The 12,926-nt window shown below is 38.3% G+C and overlaps 1 protein-coding gene across 3 annotated transcripts in view; it reads right to left on the bottom strand.

Annotated features, from left to right (window-relative positions):
• The window catches only part of LOC127953121 (NACHT, LRR and PYD domains-containing protein 3), a 53,050-nt gene that overhangs the window by 23,803 nt on the left and 16,321 nt on the right, over positions 1-12,926 (bottom strand). For 2 of the 3 annotated variants that reach the window (XM_052552060.1, XM_052552059.1), the window contains 3 exons: positions 7,977-8,060; positions 5,662-7,593; positions 3,933-4,106 (listed from right to left, as the gene is read on the bottom strand). In XM_052552060.1, coding sequence (XP_052408020.1) covers positions 3,933-4,106; positions 5,662-7,593; positions 7,977-8,060 — 2,190 coding nt within the window. The remainder of the gene's footprint in view (positions 1-3,932; positions 4,107-5,661; positions 7,594-7,976; positions 8,061-12,926) is intronic. The other variant, XM_052552061.1, reaches the window with a different exon arrangement.

The raw sequence follows: 12,926 nt of genomic DNA, 5'->3' as shown, positions 1-12,926 counted from the left end.
TGCTAACTTTGAGCTATAGAAGCATGCAACATCTGGTTGGTGAGGCTTGCTATTTCTCATTTGGGATCAGAATTGGGGATAACGCATTACAAGTAACGTAAATTACGTAATCAGATTTTTTTTTCAAGTAACTAGTAATTACTTTTTTTTAAGTAACTAGTAATTACTTTTTTTAAGTAACTAGAGTTACTTTTTCAAAAAAGAAATACCCTTTTATTATCCCATTTATTGACTGACAAGTCTCCTGTCCCCATATTGGGAGAAATCGGAAAGTACAGAGGGGTTGTATGAGCTGTTTGAACATGATGTTACTGTAGTTCTAGACTAAATGTGAATGTAGATTAATTCACCCCACTCGCAAAAAAAAAAAAAAAAAAAAAAAAAAAAATTCATAAAAATTAATTAAAACTGTGAAATGCAAACACTGAATATGAAGCAAACATGCAATAATTAAATGTGTTAAATAACACAAATGCATATAATCCCATTTTATTAACCAGTGTCTTTGTTGCTGATCTTTGATGAACCAGTTCAACCATACTAATAAGCAAGATGACTTTAGATTAACTAAAAATTGTGCTTCATTGTTTTTTTCATTGCTGATAAGTTTTAAACATTCCTGCCTTGCGTTCTACTCTACAGACGTGAATTTACTTCAGCCTGAGGTTTATTCTAAGGGTGCTCCGATCGGCCAATTGTTAATGCGAATCTCCTCAGTAAAGCCGGTTCTCTAATCAGCGGTTACTTCCATCAGGTGCGTGATTTCACATAGAGCAGCTGTTACTACACAGAGCCGTTGTAAACTGAGAAGATTTGAATGAAGTGGATTTGCGCATCTTCTCTATTAACAACGGCTCTGTGTAGTAACAGCTGCTCTATGTGAAATCACGCACCTGATGGAATTAACCGCTGATTAGAGAACCGGCTTTACTGACGAGATGCGCATAACGATCGGCCGATCATGATCGGAGCACCCTTAGTTTATTCATTACACTTTTTGGTGTGAAAGGGCTTTTACATTTTACATTTGTGACAAAACTGATGCTGGGATCCATCTGAAGGCTGTAAAGGAATACAAAGGGCAGTTTAAACAAAGTCCTGTTTGCCAACAGACTCAAGTGCCTGGAGTACATCAGAAATTGAATGTGCACCTGTATAATGCATCAGTGCAGAGCATCAGTGATGGTAATTGGCTCTATTTGCTTTTGCCACAATGCTCACATATGACAAGCTACAAGTGTCAGACAAAATTGTCACCCATTCAGCAAATAAACACCAATAGGTGGGGTGTATGGTGAGATGATGAATAACTATTTGTTGATGTCGAGCTCTGAAGGCAGTCATATCCAAATATAGTTGCCCCTGAAGATCGCCACATATATATATAATATATATATATAATATATATATATATATTATATATATATATTATATATATAAAGCTGTCTTTGTAGCTTGATTAAATAAATGATTTCTTCATATTTCTTCAAACCTCTTATATGTCAAAACATCAAGGCAAATTTGATTTCTCATGTCATGACCCATGAAGTGAAAACAGTATCATAAGTGGCAATACAAGCCTGATACTGATCCAATGTACATCCAGAAATATGTACAAAAGATGCACAAACACACACACACACACACACACCATAAATGAATTCATGAATAAAAGCTTAGCATTACCCAGTGATATTTGATTAAAAAAACCAGCATCATCCAGTCTCAATGCTGGATATTAAAGGCACCAATTTGCAAATCCCTCCTTTTCAAGAAAGATTAAACTTTTCTCTTGGAGACAAAGAAACATTACAAGTTCTCTCTGCATGGCTAAGTTGCTCTAATTAAGTTCAAAATTAGTACCCCCTTCATCTGCGTGTTGCTAAACAAAAACCTTCTCATATCTCCTTAGGAGTTCAGCATTCACAAGTACTTTTTGTTCTATGCCATGAAATGGATCCAGCATCTCCTTCCCACTGCAATGTGGCCTATCATACAGTATGTTGCCAGAATATACCTGATATATCATTCAAACTAGCTGAATGAAGAATACAAATTTCTAGGGCTACCCCCCAATACTCGACTAAATGTTAGTCAATGAGAAAAGGCTTGGTCAACCAAAAGTTCCTTCTCAGGAACTCGAGCTGCGTCAAAATGCTATGGGGAATGCCTTTTGCGTGAGCGACTCTGAATATTGTGTGCAATCTGTCCAATGGAAGGGTGATGTCATAGGCGGGGTGAAGTAAATGACCAGGAAGTTATAAAAGCATGTGCAGCGAAAATGGCATCAGCTTTGCATCTTTCAGCAAGTGCTATGTGTGTGCATGTTATCAGTCTTTGAGTCTCATTTAGTGTTGTCTGTCACTATACAGTAAGCTCCTTAATATGTCTAAGAGCAAGACAAAGATAAGGCATTTGAAGGGCGATTCCAGATCGTGCTTCCGATTGTGTGTTCGTCCCTGCCAACACTAAATTATGAGCAGGGATACACACAGCCTGTGCATGGTCTGCCTGGGATGCTTCAGATGCTTCTATCCTGGAGGGCTTTCTACGAGAGCCTTCACCAGCATTCCTCGCAGTGCTGGTTCCACGTCCACCGAGGTGGAGCGGCGGCTGAATTCATTGGGTTGGTAGATAGATCTGCTGGAGGGAATGGAGACAGACGCATCGATATCCCCTACCTCCCCACCGTGCTGCAGTCCTTCCCCCCCAAGTAGAGGGTGGGACACTACGCCTGTTTTTCTCCGAGGAGATTGACATGGAGGGCATCGATGAGCTTGCAGTTGCACAAACATCAGTTGCACAAGCATCAGTTGCACAGTCATCAGTTGCACAAGCATCAGTTACACAAGCATATAATACTTAGTATTATAACGAGCAACATCATTGAGGACCCTAGCTCGCCCAGTTGGCTCTCAGAAAAAATAAGGGGGCTTATTGGACTTCTTCGCTCTAGCCGGGCATTCTCCGAAGAGTGTGTCCGTGCTTGTAATTTTGCGATTCCGGACCTGATGTAGCTGAGGCACAGCGGCAACTTAGTTCATGGGGATTGTGCATCATCTGGTGGACAGATTGGAGATGGTTCTTCCTATCTCCACCCCTGTTCCCTAGATCTAGAGCTCATTCTCGAGGCTTGGAAGCCCACTTAATATTATATTATTTCTTCCCGATCTGAATGTGAACTCGCTGTTGCAGCTATTTATCTCCGAGGAGATTTATATTGTTTGTGTGAATAAGCTGCTAAGTAATACATAATTTTTAGTTTTTGATGTGAATCTTACCATACCAGACCTTGTTAACTCGTTTGGTTGTTTGGCTCCATATAAAAATGAGGAATTAAATGAGCCATTTATCTAACTATGAGAAGTTAAATATTTCAGTTTTGATATTTGATATGAATCTTACCATGCCAGCCGTGTATACTCGTCTGGTTTTTTAGATGCATTTAATATAATGACATTTATCTCACTTTACGAAGTTAGATATACTGGAGGGGCTACTGGGTGGGAGCAGCCCCCTCCGCATACTGGCTTCTCGTACAGGGAGGTGCAGAAACATAGTGTCTGGACCGGAGGCTAAAGAAACACTCTGGGCTAGGGACTTCCCAGCCTAAGCCGAATCAGAGGGCCGTACTTCAGGCTAGGAGGTCCTCTGCCAAGAAGTCCTGATGCGTGTCGTTCATGACTGCGGAGGGTGGCCCCTACTGGGGTAGAGTGGTATTTACATGCATTGCATGTGCAAATGGGGCAATAGCAACAAGCAGACAAAAGGCATTCCTGGATCCAACAGTAAAAGGTTGTGTAGTTATCTTGTACTTTATTTTGGTATTGGTTCTGTTTAGTTAATTATGGGATTATGCATTTATAATGTATTATTAAACTAGAAAATATCACATATTATTATTAAATTCTGAATCAATATATAACTCTAACCTCAGTATGTTGAGTTGACAATTTGGACTCTTAAATCCAGCACAGAGCAGTTTTACTCCAGAGTCCTGTAGGTCATTGTTACTTAGGTCTAGTTCTCTCAGGGTGGAGTTTGATGATTGTAGTGCTGAGGCCAACATTTCACAGTGCTGATCAGTGAAATTACAGGATGTCAATCTGAAAAATACATGGAGCTCGTTAAAATGCACGTTTGTGCCCAACCAGATTGAAAGATTTCCTTAGTTAAACAACTTCAATATAAGGCATCTTGTTAGTTGAACACTGGACTTACAGATCATGTTTACTTTCTGGTTGTTTAGCATGTGGGTCAAAATATTTAAATAAAAAATTTAACCTCATTAAAAGAACTTTACATCAGGGAGGTGTCTTGTAGACCTGAGTTCCAAGTAGGGTTGTGCAATATTGACAAAATCAATTTCTGGTATTTTATCTATAACGATAATTAGTTGAGCTGACTCCTTAAGTTTTTGATATTCTTCATATTCTGTGTGGTGGTCACACTGATATAAATAAATCTTAAATAAAATCTTCCAATAATTTTAAACATTTTTTTTACAATTCATGGGCATCTTTATAATACCATTTTTTAAAAAGGTTAATTATCTCCTGAGTCAGATACTTACATTCATTAAGTGAATTATAATAATAAGACATTTGGGATGTTACCAAGCAAATTAAATCAGTATCAACAAAATTCATCTTTGCAATGCAGAGTAAACCCAGAAGCTGCATCTGAAGAAGCATTTCAATGATTACACATTGTTTAATGAAAGACATGAATGTATTTAACCTGCAATTACAAATAATGTTTTTATATGTTAAACAAAACACTGAAAACTGATATTTGAAATTATTTAAATAATAAAAGACACTTTGAATGTGAAATTAAAACTGCCAGTAATTGGCAGCAAGTCGCTGTTAATAAGCGAGTCATTGCGATTGAACAGAATCATTCAAACTGTGAATTTCAGAAAACAATTTTTTGAGGAATTAAACACCATCATTTTGCTCAGAAACTCAAAATAATTTTTATTGTCAAAATTGAGCAAAACCAGGAAATATGGTGTCTAAAATGTAAAATGTAATCTCATTCAACTTCTTGTTTATTGAATTGTTGCAAAAAAAAATCACATTTAAAATCATGGTCATTTTTTAGAAAAGCATCACTCTTTGTATCAAACTGATTACCCAAGCCATATGAAATGGTATAACTAAAAACATTTTCTGTTGACATCTTGAATTTGTGATAAATCGTAAATGTATTTTAATAGACTGAATCATGCAGTGTAAGAACACCCTCTAAATGCATATGGACATTAGTCTTGACTTCACGTAATGTATGTGTGCACTCTAGGTGTATTTTGAGTGTTTTTTTTTTCAAAATACTATAATACAATAATGTCAAATCGTACATGGTTAAAACAACACTTACGATATTAGCGCAGACGATATACATCACACACCCCTAGTTCCAACACTAATTAAACATGTTTGCAAGTACAAAACTGGGATTAGCTTGTTTTAAGGTTAGAGCAAAACCCTACAGGATACCAACCTTTCAGGGCTGGAGTTGTAAAAATGTTTTACTAAAAACTGACAGAATTGATTGTGAGAATCAAAACAACATTAAGCAGTTTATGAACACTAAGCCTAATAAAGCTCATCAAACATCCATGTTTGTTAAATATAAATTTCATATTTTCATACTTACACAGCTTTTCTGCAGTTCCTCACAGCAGGTACCAGTCTTATTCTGCCCTCTTTTGATTTGATGTTGTACCTATTAAGATTAAACTCATCCAGCACCTCCTCTGACATCAGGATCATGTTTGCCAAAGTTGAGCATTGTGCAAGAGAAAGACTTTTGCTTCTTGTTTCAGATTTTAAAAGCACCTGCACTTCTTCAACTACAGAATTATCCTTCATCTCAATCAAGCAGTGTGACAGATTCATCCATCTTTCAGGACTGATATTGTTTTTTTGACCTCGTTTGAGGTTTTGGATTATTTTCTTGAAGATCTCTGGGTTGTTTTCTGTGAGTATCAGCACATCCTGTAACAGTCTCTGATTGGACTCCAGTGAGACGCCATGAAGAAACCGAAGGAAGAGATCCAGGTGTCCAGTTTTACTCTTCAAGGCTTTATTCACTGCTTCCTTCAGAAACACATCCAGAGGAATATTATCACACTGAGTTCTGTTCTTTCCTGTCAGGAACATCTTCAGAACCTCACTGTTCTTGTGTAAATAGCAGAAAAACAAATACATTGCTGCAAAAAACTCCTGAAAGCTCAGATGTACAAAGCTGTAAACCTTCCTCTGATAAATCACAGATTCCTCTCTAAAGATCTCAGTGCAGATCCCAGAATACACTGAGGCGTCAGTGACGTCTATACCGCTCTCTCTCAGGTCCTCCTCATAAAACATCACATTGCCCTTCATCAGCTGATTGAAAGCCAGTTCAGCAAGTTTCACAATCACTTCTCTGTTGGACTGCAGGAGTTTCTCTGGATGTCTCTCTTCATACTTCTGGTTCCTCATCTTTGTTTGAATGAGCAGGAAGTAGATGTACATTTCAGTCAGAGTTTGAGGGATTTCTGCACTGAGATCTTGTTTCAGGATGTTTTGAAGCACAGTGGATGAGATCCAGCAGAAGACGGGTATGTGACACATGATGTGGAGGCTTCTTGCTCTTCTGATGTGTGAGATGATTCTGTTGGCTTGATGCTCGTCACTGATTCTCTTCCTGAAATATTCCTCCTTCTGAGGGTCATTGAATCCCTGAATCTCAGTCACACGGTTGATGTAGTTGGAGGGGATCTGATTGGCTGCTGCTGGTCTGGTGGTGATCCAGATGAGAGCAGAGGGAAGCAGATCTCCTCTCAGGAGGTTTGACATCAACAGACCCACTGATGAAATCTCAGTCACATCAGAAATTTTCTGACTGTCTGAAAACATCAGTGTAATTCTGCTTTCATCCAGACCATCAAAGATGAACACAACTTTACATTCATCATAAATCTTTGAGTCCAGATCTTGAAGTTCAGGATGAAAGTCAAGCAGAAGTCTGTGAAGACTGTACTGATGATCTTTAATCAAGTTCAGTTCTCTAAATGGAAGCACAAACATGAAATCTACATCCTGATTGGCTTTTCCCTCGGCCCAGTCCAGAATGAACTTCTGCACAGAGATGGTTTTTCCAATTCCAGCGATGCCTTTAGTAAGAACAGTCTTTATTGTGTCTTTCTTCTCTCTTCTCTTCTCCTCATCTCCTGGTTCAGGTAAAGGATTAAAGATGTCATTGCAGTTGATTGGAGTGTCTTGGAGTGTCCTGTAACTTTTCTCCATCTGAAGCACTTCATGTTCTTCATTCACTCCTTCACTCTCTCCCTCTATGATGTACAGCTGTGTGTAAATCCTGTTCAGGAGGGTCTGATTCTCTTGTAGTTTGACTCCCTCAAATAAGCTCTCATACTTGTTCTTCATGCTGGTTTTGTGCTGGTCTTTGACTCTCTGCAGATCATCATGCTGATGAGAATCGAGCTGCAGAGCTGCTTCTGTTTCATAATGACTGATGTGGTTCTGACTGTAGGAGGATATGCTGGACGGACAGGACACATATCTGATCTGGTCAGCTTTCCTACCACTATATTAAAAAGAACCGACAAAAACAAACAGAAAAGACCTTTAAAGAAACAGAGGAAGTGTTTATGTAATATATAATGAATCTATTGTGGCCAAATGAATTCCTGATTATTATCAATACTGATGTGTTAACACATGTGACAAAAATACAGTATGTCACTTAATTTCTGTGTGATTAGACAGTGTTATTTAGCTGAGGGGCTACTGATTCTTTCTTTAGAGTTTTCTTTAAGTCATAATTTGATTTAGATAAGGATTGATTTTTTTTTCTCTCTAAAGAACGCCACTGTACAAATAAAATAAATATAACCATTTTTTATTGTTATTTCTGTCCACAATATGTGTTCTTGTGTTGAATGTCTCTCCCTACACAAATATACTCACACAGGATCAAAGGGCATCGATCCATCACTGAGATCAGGGGGCTGCAGTGGAGAAGCTGCTCTCTTTCTCTTCCTGTTGATGATGCTGAGAAATAGAGATATGTTTTCAGACTGTGTTTCGCAGATTGTCTTGTCTGCTAAAATGTATGCCTTGTAACTATGGTAAGGGAGCACAGTGAGCATTGATGCTCCCTACTTTTTGAAGTGCACTGTGGGATATTTAGGGAGTAAATTTTTCAGTGAACTGGATCGATTTTCTATTAGTGACAGCTCTTAAAATGGCAGATTCCCTGACCAGTGTCTTGAATACTGAACTGATTCAAATTACAGAGATAATTCAGACAAATTACGATTGCAAAACTTCTAAAGTCTCTATTGTGCTGTATGTGTTTTTAGGTGCTGCTCAGGGTTGCGTTTCTCTAAAGCATCATTAGCTTTTACAATAATGCAGTTGTTTGTGCAGTTGTAATAAAATGTAACATTGGTAAGTCAGCAGATTTACACAAGCCTATGTCCATGAAGCCCTCCACATGGGGTGGGGGGGTGGGGGGGGAGCAATCTGGCTATATAAGCAGCATTCTGGCATTTGCAAATTGGCTATTTCTGTAAATTGTAATGGGATTACTTTACTAGTTACTGCATTTGAAAAGTAACTTCACTACTTATTGCTTTCCTTTTTTTTTAGGGCCCTATAAAATCTGTTTTATATTTTTTTTTCACTACTCATTTTTAATGGTTAAATTAAATTGTATTCATCAAAAAGCATGTCTAATTAAATTAAATCATAATGTTTATACATTTTCACAGCAATTTATTAAAAGGAAAAATCTCCCCCCCCCCCCCCCCAAAAAAAAACTACTGCAAAAAAAAAATGCCAAAAATTACATTTTTAGGGCCCTATGAAATGTTTTATTTTTTCTTCACCATGTTTTATTTTTTTTAGCATGTGTAATTATTTAAATGCATACAAACAACTTAATTTCATATTTTTTTTCTTAAAATAGCCTTATGAAATGTTTTTTTCCCCTCAGGAATTCTGACAAATGAAGGCATAAAACATTAATTTAGATTTTCTTTTAAAGATAAATTGCATTTCTTTTTTATTCTTCTGAGAAATATATTTTAAATCTGAGTATGAACAATAAACACAAACTATGAAGCATATAGTAAAAACAATTGCACAAATTGTCTTCAACAATACAGTGCAAAAACAGTGTAAATGATTCACAAACTACACACAAAATGAGTGAGAAGTATTCAGAGTGCAACAGAAAAAAAATTGTGCAACTATCTTTAAGAACTGTATAATTATATTAAATTAAATAAATTAAATTACATTTTAAATTAAGTTAAATTAAATTACATTTAAATTAAATTAATGATTTACTTAGTATACATAATATAAATGATCGATCCGTTGGCTGTTGTAATCTTTGTCAGAGTCTATTTTACCGGGACATCGCCTAGCGACCCAAGACATAAATTCCAGTGCTTTTTCAGATATGTACCACTGTTTCATCCTTGTTTTTGATTTTTTATGTCAAAGTACTCTGTCAAGTGTTTTTTGTGCTTTTTTGGAGAGTTTCCTCATGCAAATGTGTTATTGTGTGTTTGTATTCATGCACTCACGAAAGACTTTACTTTCACTTTGTTTTCGTTCATTTTCCAAAGCAATGTTAAGTAGTAGTTCAAAAGACTACTTCTTGGTTTAATATGGGACTTTTTGAACCAATCTGGGCACACGGTGGGACTAAGCGTCAACAATCATTTCCGTTTGGCTCAGAGGAACGAAAGCATTGGTTTCTTCTGACGAGTTTCTATAGCCTAGTAAAGTAGTGTAGTTACAAATATTATTAGTGTAATGTGAAACTTTACTTCATTACCCAAAAAAGTAATATAGTTACTGTAATATGTTACTTTGTAACTCGTTACCCGCAACACTGATCATACCAAGAAAACTCGTACAGTTTCGGCACTTAGGAAGGGCCAAAAGTGCACAAGAACTTCAAGCAATCCTGGCAAAAACCCTGATCAGGGCTAGTTCTGGCTTATTGCGAGTGCATGCCACCTACGCAGAAAGGACCTTAGCCTGCAAGACTGGGAAGTCCAGGCTTTACACCCTAGCGAATGGACGGTGAGGCCCAGATGGCCTCTGCACAAATTTCTACAATGGACACACGGCTAGCACACACCCAAGATGAGGCGACACCTCTGGTGGAGTGTGCTAGTATCCAATGGGTCATTGCAGGCCCAAGGAAGGGTATTCTAATGTAGCAGCATCAACTATCCACCTAGAAAGTCTCTGATTTGTGACCAGATGCCATTTAGTGCGGTCACCGAAGCAAACAAAGAGTTGTTCCGACTGCCTAAAAGGGGTCGGATGTTTAGGGTAAAATCTCAGCGCCTTGACAGGGGAGAGTAAATTCAACTCTGAGAGAGGAAGCACAGATAGCGTAATGACCTGTGCTCTGAACGGAGTGGAGAGTACCTTAGGTACATAACCATGCATTGGCTTGATGACAACTTTAGAAACACTGGTTCCAAAATCAAGGCAGGTAGGGCTTACAGAGAGCCCCTGCAAGTCTCCTATTTGCTTGACCTATGCTTAAACCAGTAGCAGAGCAGTTTTCAGTGACAAGGGCCAAAGGCTGATTTACTGTAGTGGAGGGCCCTCAGTGAGTGGGTGAGGCGGTTTCAGCCTGACAAGCTGCACAAATCTACATTCATTATCAGAATCAGAATCAGAATCAGAATGAGCTTTATTGCCAGGTATGTTTACACATACGAGGAATTTGTTTTCGTGACAGAAGCTCTGCAGTACAACAGAATGACAGCGACAGAACATAAAACACAATTACAATTGTAGGCAGGTATATTACAAAATGCAGTTATGTATGTATTATGTGCAAAATTTAAGTGTATACTAAGTATGTGTGTTAGATAAATAAAGTGTATGTGTATATAAATATAAAGTGTAGTGTGTTCGCCGTTATTATCAGCTGTTCATAAGATGGATTGCCTGAGGGAAGAAACTGGTCCTGTGTCTGGTCGTTCTAGTGCTCAGTGCTCTGTAGCGTCGACCAGATGGCAACAGTTCAAAGAGGGAGTGTGCTGGATGTGAGGGGTCCAAAGTGATTTTGACAGCCATTTTTCTCTTGATAAGTACAGTTCTTGAATAGATGGGAGAGTTGAACCGATGATGATTCGCTCAGCAGTCCGGACTACCCTCTGTAGTATTCTGATGTTAGATTTAGAAGCTGAGCTGAACCAGACAGTTACTGAAGTGCAGAGGATGGATTCAATGATGGTGGAGTAGAACTGTTTCAGCAGCTCCTGTGGCAGGTTAAACTTCCTCAGCTGGCGAAGGAAGTACAACCTTTGCTGGGCCTTTTTCACAATGGAGTCAATAGCCGTGTTTCCACTATCGAGCTAGGACCGGGCGTGCTAGTGCGTGCCAGGGCCAGTCGCGTTTCCACAGTCACTTCCGGGGCTTGATCGTGCCTCGCCGGGGCTTCCTCGGGGCCAACGGCCAGGTTTTTTCGGCCCGACGAAAACCTTGGGCCAAAGCGGGCCAGCTGGGGCTAGAGGAGGGGTTATGAACAAAGGCGGGGTTTCTCAGCGTCTGGAGAGCGTCAGCGCGGATCATTTCAGAAAGATAACAGCTTTAACACCAGCATTAAAGACGTTTTAAAATAAGTTGAGCTTAAAACTCACTCAAGCAGCAGCAAGTGTTTGAAATAACTTGATCCGATGTGGATTATAATCATTAAACAAGGCAGAAATATTTATAAGCGATGTAAAAGATTATGCACGCCAAACATTAACGTTATATAGTAAACATGTTAAAAATGACCGCTTGGATAAATCAGACGTCAGCTTCTTATTCTCTATCACATTTATTAAGTAACATTGTATCTGTCGTTTCGTGAGTTTAGCTCCACGTTGCATATCATCAAAATATAATAATTTTTTGGGAGCTTTTATAAAAATAGAGAGTCTGCGCTGAGGATCATTTCAAAAAGATAACCGCTTTAACATCAGCATTTAACACTTTTTTTAAATAAGTCGAGCTCAAAACTCTCTTTCAGTCAGCAGTGAGTGTTTGAAATAACTTGATCCAATGTGGATTATAATCACTAAACAAGGCAGAAATATTTATAAGTGATGAAAAAGATATGCACGATAAACATAAACGTTACCATAGTAAACATTTTAAAATATGACCGCTTGAAGAAATTAGACGTCAGCTTCTTATTCTCTATCACAATCGTGTAGGCCTATTTATTAAGTAACTTATATTATCTGTCACAAGCCTCGTCTCGAGAGTTTCTCTCACGTTGCCTATCATAAAAGAATATAGCCAAACAATGTTTTTTGTTCGGGAGCTTCATTCTAAATGTGACGGCTGTGGCTAATAAGCAGAAACAGACTCGACTGAATAAGCAGGCTATTTTCATGAGCGTTAAAAATAAATAAATAAAATAGAAATAAGTGTATTTATGTGTGAATTATTTTGAGTCCTGATAAATTAAAACAATATGATCAATGTATCACTTATTCTATAGTTAAAACATCGATGCTTTTGAATTTGAATATATAACAAAGCATGCAAACAAACTGCCGCTTTTATCATCTTCGTTTTGTGATCGCGCATGTTCCAGTGACTTATTTCTTAGTTGTCTGATAACTTCTCTTTGTTGGTGAAATAATGAGGTTGCATGACGTTGTTCTGAGAGGCGTGTAAGTGCGTGTTTTAGTGACGTGCAGCGGTGCTTCAAGCTCCACTGTGGAAACCCTGCGCTATTCTGGCCTCGGTCAGTGGATCAACAGGAAGCTGTTGATCCACTGACAGACAGAGGTGGGCACGGAGAGCTGATTTAGTTTGGGCAGGAGGAGGTTTGGGATGATCGTGTTGAAGGCCGAGCTGAAGTCCACAAACAGGATCCTCACA

Source organism: Carassius gibelio, chromosome B3 (genome assembly GCF_023724105.1).
Source record: "Carassius gibelio isolate Cgi1373 ecotype wild population from Czech Republic chromosome B3, carGib1.2-hapl.c, whole genome shotgun sequence".
NCBI classification, from domain to species: Eukaryota; Metazoa; Chordata; class Actinopteri; order Cypriniformes; family Cyprinidae; genus Carassius; species Carassius gibelio.
The sequence above is the reverse complement of the archived record's forward strand: the minus strand, read 5'-3'. Positions and strand labels throughout refer to the sequence as shown.